General features: G+C 38.0%; 1 protein-coding gene across 1 annotated transcript in view; it reads left to right on the plus strand.

The window, feature by feature from the left end:
* Window positions 1–11289, plus strand: part of DNAJC5B (DnaJ heat shock protein family (Hsp40) member C5 beta) — a 52246-nt gene that overhangs the window by 26731 nt on the left and 14226 nt on the right. Inside the window, exons 2-3 of the mRNA XM_037058218.1 lie at window positions 2981–3194; window positions 5593–5764. Coding sequence (XP_036914113.1) covers window positions 2981–3194; window positions 5593–5764 — 386 coding nt within the window. The remainder of the gene's footprint in view (window positions 1–2980; window positions 3195–5592; window positions 5765–11289) is intronic.

Consider the following 11289-nt stretch of genomic DNA (forward strand, 5'->3'; position numbering starts at 1 on the left):
TCTTCTGTGAAACCATCTGATCCAGGGCTTTTGTATGTCAGGAGTTTTTTGATTACTGCTTTAATTTCTTCTGCTGCTAATGGTCTGTTCAGGCTTTCTGCTTCTTCTTCACTGAGTTTTAGAAGATTATATTTTTCTAGAAATCTGTCCATTTTACCTAGGTTTTCAAATTCTTGGCATACAGTTCTTCATAGTAAGTTCTTACAATCCTTTGTATTTCTGCACTTGCTTCTTTTTTTAATACTTGAGTATAACTAAAGAGTAAAGAATACCCTCAGGTCACCCCCCAACACACACACACACACACACACACACACACACACACACTACAACACTACACATATCCACATTCTTTACAAACTACTTGACAATCCACAGAGAAGACAGGACCTTTCAGTCACAAGGAAATTTCTACATATTATTTGAAATGGAAAGACCTATTTGAAAAGAGGTAAAATATACATTTGAATATAAAGGAAGTCACAGTATTTGTTCAGAAAAACAAGGGAATTTTTTTGTGGAAGATTTATGAAAGGGTTTTATGTCTATTCAGTGGAATATGAACTAGAATTTTTTTGTAGTTGCCTCCTTTTTTTAATATATTTTATTGATTATACCATTACAGTTGTTCTATGCCCCCCCTTCATTCCCCTCCACCCCCACCCTCCCTCCCCCACCATTCTGCCCCCCTTGTTTATAACCACGTGTCTCAAGTTCTTTGGATTCTATATTTCCCCCACTATTCTCGCCCTCCCCCCTATCTATTTTCTACCTACCATCTATGCTATTTTCTGTGCCTTCTCCCCCCTTCTCCCCCTCCCACCCCCCTGTTTCTAACCCTCCATGTGTTCTTCATTTCTATGGTTCCACTCCTGATCTAGCTGTCCTCTTGGTTTGCTTTTGTTTTAGGTGTGGTTGTTAATAACTGTGTGTTTGCTGTCCTTTCACTGTTCATATTTTTCATCTTCTTTTTCTTATATAAGTCCCTTTAGCATTTCATATAATAAGGGCTTGGTGATGATGAACTCCTTGAACTTGACCTTATCTGAGAAGCACTTTATCTGTCCTTCCATTCTAAATGAAAGTTTTGCTGGATAAAGCAATCTTGGCTGTAGGTCTTTGGATTTCATGACTTGGAATACTTCTTTCCAGCCCCTTCTTGCCTGTAAGGTCTCTTTTGAGAAATCCGCTGACAGTCTGATGGGTACTCCTTTGTAGGTGACTGTCCCCTTATCCCTTGCTGCTTCTAGGATTCTCTCCTTCATTTTGGTCTTGGCTAATGTAATTATGATGTGCCTTGGTGTGTTCCTTCTTGGGTCCAACTTCTTTGGCACTCTCTGAGCTTCCTGGATTTCCTGGAAGTCTATTTCCTTTGCCAGACTGGGGAAGTTCTCCTTTATTATTTGTTCAAATACGTTTTCCACTCGTGGCTGTTTCTTTCCCCCTTCTGGTACCCCTATAATCCGGATGTTGGAATGTTTAAAGATGTCCTGGAGGTTCCTAAGGCTCTCCTCATTTTTTTGAATTCTCATTTCTTCATTCCTTTCTGGTTGGATGTTTTGTTCTTCCTTCTGGTCCATTCCATTGATTTGAGTCCCAGTTTCCTTTCCATCACTATTGGTTTCCTGTGCATCTCCCTTCCTTTCAATTAGTTTAGCCTTCATATATTCCTCTAATTTGTGACTTTGTTCCTCTAATTTGTGACTATAATCTACCAGTTCTGTGAGCATCCTGATAAATAGCGTCCTGAATTGTGCTTCTGAGAGGCTGGCAATTTCTCCGTCGCTTAGAGTTATTGGCTCTGGGACTTTGAGTTCTTCTTGCGCCATCTTTCGGGTTGTTCGTGCCTGTTCCATAGCAGGATCAGAGCCCTAAAGTGTTTGCTAGAACAGGGCAACTAAGTCGCTGGGTTGTGACGTTGTACGTGGGGGTGGGGTCAAAGAGGGACTCTGGCGTCCTGTCCGCTGCCTGCCGCCACGGCCCTCACCAGTGCCGCAGTTGCTGCCGTCACGTCGTCCCACTGCACGCAAGTGTGCCACCGCCGTCAGCCCTTGCCCCCTGGGGCCTGCGTGGTCTGTCTCACTGTGCGCGAATGTGCGACCGCGGTCAGTCTGCCCCGCACCCCAACTGGTTCCCGTCTGCCTGCGCGCCTGGGTCAGGGGCCCTGTCCTGCCCGACCCTGCTCGCTGCTGGCTCCGCCCCTCTTACCGTCCCGTTGAACGGTTAGATGTAGTCGGACTTCCGTATAATTCAATTTTCTGTCCTTTGGTTGTGTCTTTGTTTCTCCAAACCTTTGTTGTATTCAAACTTGGTTGTGGGAGAAGGCACAGTGTTTCCACCTATGCCTCCATCTTGGCGGAAGTCTGAACTAGAATTTTTTTAAATACTTGAATTTAACTTTTAGAATATGTAGTGTGAAGGAAGTTTTGTTAATTCTTGGGAATTCTTCCAGTTCTAAATGACATTTTGGTATAAATTGGTCCTGATGCTGGAACTTTTAACATACCACAAATGTTGCATGTTGAGGTGGGGTCCTGATCAGCTTCCAGGTACAAATAAAATTCACATATTTGCTAATAGCAAGATGTGGCAGACTTGGCCAACAGAGTCCTCCTGTTGTGGCTGATGATGAGTATAAATGCACAGGTGACAATAATCCTGTGGAGAAAAAGGGAACAGCACAGCTACTCTCTCAAGGGGAGAGTTACTATGAATGCCTCAGCCACTCCTCAAGAGAAGAGCAGATCTGGAATTTAACAATCATGCAGTTGAGAATCCTTTTGAGGATGTGAGAGGAGAAATAATACTATTTCTAATACACATTAGAAACATGGACCATATTTAATAAACGCTTGCTTAGTTAAGTCAACATATCATTTCACATATTTACATGTATAAGGGATATACAAAAGAATAGTGCCATTCTAAAATGTCATTATAATTCATGTCAAATAACACTTTTCCTTACTTTTTTTAAAAGAAAGCTGGCCTTGAAACACCATCCAGACAAGAATCCAGATGATCCAGCTGCTGCTGACAAGTTCAAAGAAATCAACAATGCCCACACAATACTTACTGACATATCAAAGAGAAACATATATGACAAGTATGGATCGCTGGGACTCTATGTGGCTGAGCAATTTGGAGATGAAAATGTTAATACCTACTTTATGCTGTCAAGCTGGTGGGCAAAGGTGAATTATATTTTTCCCTCAAAAACAATTTTCTGATAGATCATGATATTACTCACTCTTCTAGAGTTGACCTCAAAGAAAGCCTAACTTTATATATTATTAAACTCTTGTAAATAAAAGGAAATATAGCTGCAATGGAAAGCTATTATTTGAAGATAATTTTTACTTTAGTTCATCAAATGATTATAATATACATCATGACTTAAAATACTTCCAGACATTAATTATATTTGAATTTGAAGCTTCAGGTTAATTTCAACAGCCCTCTCTCCCCCTGTAGTGACTAATTAAGAACTGACTCATTGCTCTAAACCAAAAATAATTTATTAGTGTGACAACTGTTTAATAAATTATTATAGGAAAAACTTAGCCATGTACTTTACTATTTATAGCATAGGCTACATCAGCAAACACAATACTTGGGACAGTGTGTGGTGATTATGTTATAGGCTCACATGGAGCCTGCAGTAAGGTTATGGAGAAGGAAATAAGGGGGGGAAGGTGAGAATTAAGTAGTGGAGGACAGAGAATTGGACAGACATAGAGAAAAAGAGAGTGAAAAAAGATATCTGGTCAAGAAAAATGCAATATTTTTAGGGACTTAATGCAATTAGAATTGACTTTTTACTGTAAATTTTGTGCAGTTTGCTAGGAATCCCTAGTGTATGTCTGTTTGGTGATGGCTTTATATTTGTTAATGACTTTTAATATCTTTATATTCTGATAAAAATGTATCTGCATATGAACCATACATATAGTCCATCAGTGTATTTTTGGACAATTCACATATATGTGAACAGTTCACACATTTGGTGAAATCATATGAACTCACATTCATGAGTAGTAATGAATAATGTAAAAAGCTGTTGATCTCCAAACAGGTAGGTTTCATATTCTGTAAGATCCTAATTGCCATTTTCTTCCACTAAAATAAATCCTGCTAAACTAAAGAGTTTTATGCATGCAGGAAGAGAGAGAATATGTGCTTATACATAAGCATGGGGTCTGCAACTTAAAAGCCTCCTTTGCCTTCTTCAGTTTCCATAATTTCTTCTCTCATAGGTAACTAGGTTTCCCACTGAAAATCCATTTCGCTACTGTTGAAGAATCAGGAGGGAGACAAGTTCACACCTAGCAGATCTGGACCTTGAAATGAGAATGTATATACTGACAATGTTATTTATGATGATAGATTGAACATTCACATATAACAATACAGGCTTTTTGTGGGCTTTCCTGGCAACCTAATCTCCAGACACAACACTCTTACCATAGGAATGTACGTCTGCTTACCTATTACTTTATACATTTATTAATTCAATAGGTATTTATTAAGTGTCTACCACATGCCTGGAACTATATCTTTAGGTACGAGGGATTTAAAAGATGACTAATATAAAGCTCTAGCCTTCAAGAATCTCCCAGTCTGAGACAGACCTAAAAACTGATAAATGTCTTAAAGTGTCAACAAAAAAGCACAGTGATAGAAGTTTGTATGGAGTACAATGGGGCAAAAAAAAAAAAAGGAAGGTGTATCAGAAGAGATGTGGGGAGAGGATAAACACGGAGTGGTTATTTATTAGATGGCTGGGGAATGGGAGGGACAGGGGACATTTAGGCAGATGAATACACAGGGACAGCAAAGCTATGGGAAGTATGGCAAAAACAGGGTCAGCTGATATGGGGGAGGGGTTGGCAGAGCCCAGATGACCAAAATAAGGAACTCCAGCCTTATCTAAGAGGCCGGAGAACTGCATGAGTTCAAGAGAACATGTGTTTCTGGAAGCTTCAGCAGCAATGCACAGGATGGATTAGGAGAAAAAAGTGGAGGTAGGGAGGCCAGTTACAAGGCTCCTGAAATGCCCAGAGCAGAAATAACTGGGTCTTTTCTAAGGCACTACCAGGGACAAGGAAGAGAGATGAGGAAGAGAGTGGAAGGAATATTGAAGAAAGAGACTTTGCAGTATTTGATGACAAAAAGGAATGTGGCTCGGGGGGAGGGAGCTATCAACAGCTCCTTTGGAGAGAATGATTCTGTCCCCCTTGGTTAGATCACGAGACCTGTAGAGGTTTTGTTTGTTGGTTTGTTTCTTTGTTGTTTTGTTTGCTTTACTCTCAATAATGATCACTATAGCTTAAGAATAAAGAAGAGAATGTCATACATCATTACTTTGGCCAGAGGTCATTCCCTCTGAGTTTAACCTGCTAGGCAAAACTCTACACTACACAGAATTTGTTTCCAAGAAGATAAAAAAGATTGCATGCAATAAGGATGAGGGTGCAGGGTGAACTATGATGTCTTCAGGTCTTTGGGTGTACAGGATACACACTTGATTCCCAGGATTCTTCCACACTCCACTACCCCTCACCTTTGTTTTGCTTTGCCTGTTTCTCCTAGGCCCTGTTTGTCATTATTGGCCTCTTGACTGGCTGCTATTTTTGCTGTTGTCTGTGTTGCTGTTGCAACTGCTGCTGTGGACGTTGCCGGCCCAAATCATCAGTGCCAGAAGAGGACTACTATGTGTCTCCAGAGGATCTTGAAGAGCAGATCAAGACTGACATGGAAAGAGGTAGAGTAAGATGAGAGCAGAGGTAATGAGTATGAACCTGGCCAAGCACCAGGTCCATGGTGATGGTTATCACTAAAGTGAGGGATAGCTGACAATCAAATACAGGGGATCCCACAGACTATCAACTTTGGTACTTCCTTTGCAGAGGATGAAAGGACAGTTACTTTTACTAGCAACAGAGAAAAGCGGAGCCTGACACCATTAGAAAGAAATCATGAAATACTTGAATCTAGTACAACATGCAAAGCTATGTTCTCATCACAAGAGTGATGAGCTCTGGGTTCAGGAAGGTTTGGGAGTGCCCAGGGGTAAGAGAACCAAAGTAAAAATTTTTCTTAGGAAAAGCATTTCAGTCTGCTGCTTTCAAATGTCAATTCAAAAAGGAGGGGAATAGACATCAAGAAAAGCCAGCAACTCTTGATTCTTTTTGATTCGTTGATAATGAGTTTGTGTAGAATTGGGAGAACATAGTCTTTCTTCCCTGGAAATGAAACTTCCTTCCAAACCTACACATTTAGAGCTAGCCTCAAACCAGCATCAAGAATATTGTCCTATGAAAATAGGATATTTTGCTTTGCTAAACCACACCCACATGTCTGTCTCTGTATATGCATAGCCATGATACAGTACTTGAAATGATAAAGAAAGAATATAACAAATGATAAATTTTTTTATCACCTCACAGAATTCATAACACCAGGAATGCTTCATGTTCTCTAAAAAATGCCTTTGTTTAAACAAACTGGAGTCAAACCTGCCTTTGTCACCTCTATCTTATAGCCATAATCCTGTCATTTTCTCCTGTAGAATGCATCATTATTCTGAATTACAGACTTTATCACTAAATCACAAAGAACTTCCCAAATAAGAGGGTTATTTGATAATTCAGAGAGTGGTCCAATGTTGTCAGAAGTGCTGAAATTAGGAGTGGTGCACTTCTTTGAACTGTATCGTATTCTGATTCTTTGCATTGCAATGAAACAGAAATTTCATGATATCAAGCAGCAGAGACTGCTTAAAGTCTTCCACTTTACTTTTATTCCTAATGGAATGTGATGCTAAGTAGCATCCACTATTACCCACCTTGACTCAAGCTTAAAGGATGTTCACTTGTGTGAATCAGACTTAGTCTCAGGCCATTTTAGGGTTGGGGAGTTAGAGAGAACAGAAGGGATTTTTCTGTAACCTGTGTCTCCTTCCTTTGGGGACTGCTAAGTGGCCAGTCCAGGAAACAGGGATGGGAGTTGTTTTACTAATTTTTATCGCTGCCCCAGGAACCAAATTGTGTGCCTATAGGGCAATGCAATTATAAGTTTCTTTTGCCTTTTTTGGAATACAAAAGAACAAGTCTTTTAATGGGAGTATAAACATCAAAAAGAACAAGCAAGCAGTATTACTCATACTTAACCCAACCTCATTTTTAACCCATAAATGGGTTAAAAAAGGATACCTATATGCAAACTCCTCTTCAAAGAAGGGCCAGTGACCTTGAGATAACTTGTTTAGGAACAATGACCCCAGTGTATTAACCCCATCTGCTCTTGTGAGGGAGATAAACAGTTGTGAGATCATGTCCTAGGTCTCTGGCTTTGTTGGTCATAGGCTCTCACATTAACATCCATCAATCCTGTCCAATGCTCAGTCACTGCCAGAAAGGATAAGAAGGGATGGTGAGATTGGAAAGCACTGTCACTGTCATTCACTGTAACAACCTTATCTCTCTCATCTTTTATACTGTAGAAACCAAAACTAGGTGAACTGAACCTGGATATCACAAATCCACTTCTCTGAAAAGCCTCAAAGTCTTTCCTTTTTAAAATTAGATCAAAGTTTTGCCAGGTCATTTCAGCAGACCTCTGCAGATTATTTTTCTGGAAGAGAAATTCATACTTGGTGCCAAATTCTACCCAGGTTTCCTTCCTGCAGGGTGACTGGTGATAAATCTGTCTCTTTCACTGCTATCAGTTCTGAACTCCCAGAGCTATTAATTCCATTGCAGAGGTCAGATTCTAGACTAAGTAAATCATGATTCAATTTGTCTGTGTTAGTAAGAATTCTAAACCAAGAGGAAAAAGCTTTATTCCATTCCTAAATATTCAAAAGCTCCTATGCAGAATTAATCAAGGTTTTGTAGGGCCTGAAATTTGTACAACTTGGGTAGTCCTTTTTAAGAAAAAGGACACAAAATTACAATGCAAAATTAAATCAGGTGATTATTTATTTAGAATGAGAAGTTACAGCAAATTAAAAAGCTTAAAATAAGATAAATATCATAAAATCTAGAAAAATAGCAATAATTTATTTAACTGCCTGTCAAATCTCTATAATACTTTTACCTATGCTTTCTGGCTACATATTCTTTGGTTGCCTCTTCATTTAACACAAATTTGAAAATATCATCTTCTGTAAGAATATAGAAATAAGTCTGTCTTTCCTCTAGTATGTTTGATCAAAATTTGTTTTTTATTATTGGTAGATTAGCAAAGTTTCAGTTTTACAACTCATTACTGATAATGTTGTCTAAACTTGTAGGGACTGTTGTCAAATATGCAAAAACTACTTTATTTCATTTATAACATGTAAAATTTTGCAAAAATTTTCCACACACAATTTTTTATTCCATACATTTCAAACCTTGTGTTCCCTCCACCACCCAATACTTGCAGGATCAGAGCCCACTGATACATTCATATTGTGTTATATTAACTCTGGTGTGGATCTTCATGCTCCCTCAATAAGTGAATTGGCATAGTGAGCTCCAGGAGTATCCCTGAAGTCATTCCTATGCCAGTGTGGCAACTCATAATTATACACAGAGTTTCTGCAAACCACAAAAACGTATTCCACTAAACTCAAATGAAACCAATCCCCAACTCTATTTCTCCTTAACTTAACTTCTGAAGTGTCCATAGCCCCTCTGTTGCCACTCATCAAGAGAAAAAGCATGATGGAGAAAAAGTAAAGTGGAAAGAGGCAGTGTTTGGCTGTGATTAAAATATCCTACTTTTTCAAATCTATAAAACTGTGAACACATTTCTAAAAGGCCCTTGGAATGGTCTGCATAGATAGAGATCCCCGAAGCTTAAATTTCATTGACTGTCCAGTAAAATCCACTACAAGTGCTCCTCAGTCTGACATTTCACTATGAGAATTTATGCCTTATTTGAAGTTAGGTGCATTAATTTAGTTAGTTTCAGATTTTCACTCCATTAATTCAGAGACTTAATGTAGTTTACTGGTAAAATTAATGCAAGTTAAGGTTTTTAAGGATGAAAAAGCAGATTCCACAAGAAGATTATGCTTCCTGGACTGTGATCCAATTAATAGATTGGTCTCTTCTGTTCTGCAAAAGAAGGTGACCCACTTAAAGTTGTTAAGAGAATACACTTGAAAGTGGGTACTAGTCACTTGTATATCAAGTTACTCATGACAAATGATAAGCAGCATATGTCAAGATTTGAGTCTATTAGAAGGTGCTTGTGAAATGTTGGGCTTTGAGTATTTCTATTTTAGTGAATCTGAAATTAAGTAAAATTTGGCAAACATTTTCTCACTTAGGGGATATTTAATTACTGTATTTTGCCATGTATAATGCACACTGTTTTGCCCAAATTTTTGAGAGAAAAATAAGAATGTATATTCAATGTGTACACATGGCTATACATGGGTAGTACTAATTCTGTATCTATACAAATGTCTTTAATTCTTTTATTTATTTTTTATTCATGCTTATGCATTAAAAGTATAACTCTAGAAACAATAACAATATCTGTATGCAAAATAATACCCTGAAATACGATCATCAGTTTTGTTTCTAAATATAAATAAAAAATTGAATTAAAAATTAAAACAAAAATTTTTTTCCTGAAAGTTTGGGCCAAAAACATGGGTACATGTTATACAGGACAAATATGGTATCTTATGTTGTATATAATAATAAAATCCTAAGATTTTAGAGTTGGAAGGAATCCAAGTCATCAACCCAAATCTCCCCATAGCTTTTTTAGCAGACTGCTGCCCAACTTCATTTGAAAGCTACCAGTGGTGGGGAGATTTGTGACTTTGTATGAAAAGTAAGACATACTCATAAAAATTCAATCACCACAGGAAGTTATACAGTCAAAGACAAGTTTACATCAACCTCCTGGCACCAGCTACTCAAAGGCAACAAAATTTTTAACTCAAAATTTGTACTCAAAACTACAAAAATTTTATGTAACTGTTTATGGGGTTTTGCTTGATTTATAAAATATTATAACTACATATTTTTAGAAGCTGCTGCTTAGCAGAGCAAAATTTTGATTAAAAATTTTATTAATTTTTCACTACATTGTGTTTTTGATGGCATGTCTAAGAACTCTTGCTCTAAGCCTATGTCATAAAGCTTTTTCTCCAATGTTTTTTAAAAGTTTTATGTCTAATATGTAGATCTATACCCATTACCAGTTCATTTTTGTATAAGGTATGAAGTTTAGGTAGAGACATTTTTTTGCATATAATTGTTTCAACACCTTTTGCTGAAAAGATTATCCTTTCTCCATTGAATTGTCTTTGCATCTTTGTCAAAAATCAATTGGCTATATTTCTACAGATCTATTTACGGACTCTGTATTCCATTCCATTAATTTGTATGTCTATCTTTTTGCCAATAACACAGTCTTACTTTCTGCAGTTTTTAAATTTAAAAACCCTGTAATTTTTTAAAAGATTTTATTTATTTATTTTTTATTTTATTGTTGTTCAAGTACAGTTGTCTGCATTCCCCCCCACCACTTCACCCCACCACAGCCATCCCCACCTCCCTCCCCTGATTCCATCCCCCTTGGTTTTGTCCAGGTGTCCTTTATAGCTGTTCCTGAAAACCCTTCCCCCTTTTTCCCCCATTACCCTCTCCCATCACCCCTCTGGTTACTGTCAGCCTGTTCTTAATTTCAGTGTCTCTGGTTATATTTTGTTAGCTTGTTTGTTTTGTTGTTTAGGTTCCACTTAAAGGTGAGATCATATGGTATTTGTTTTTTTACCACCTGGCTTATTTCACTTAGCATAATGCTCTCCAGTTCCATTCATGCTGTCACAAAGAGTAGGAGCTCCTTCTTTCTTTATGCTGTGTAGTATTCCATTATGTCAATGTACCATAGTTTTTTTATTCATTCATTTACTGATGGGCATGTAGGTTGTTCCCAGCATTTGGCTATTGTAAATTGTGCTGCTATAAACATTGGCATGCATAGGTTCTTATGGGTTGGTGTTTCAGGGTCTTAGGATATAATTCTAGCAGTGGAATTGCTAGGTCAAATGGCAGATCCATTTTTAGTTTTTTGAGAAAATTCCATACTGTTTTCCATAGTGGTTGTACCAGTCTGCAATCCCACCAACAGTGTACTAGGGTTCCCTTTTCTCCACATCCTCTCCAACACTTGTCGTTTGTTGCTTTGTTTGTGATGGCCATTCTGACCAGTATGAAGTGGTACCTCATTGTGGTTTTAATTTTCATCTCTCTGATAGCTAGTGATGTTGAACATCTT

The sequence above is a fragment of the Sturnira hondurensis genome, unplaced genomic scaffold (genome assembly GCF_014824575.4).
Source record: "Sturnira hondurensis isolate 20B ecotype Veracruz unplaced genomic scaffold, ASM1482457v3 Scaffold0010128, whole genome shotgun sequence".
In the NCBI taxonomy this organism is placed as follows: Eukaryota; Metazoa; Chordata; class Mammalia; order Chiroptera; family Phyllostomidae; genus Sturnira; species Sturnira hondurensis.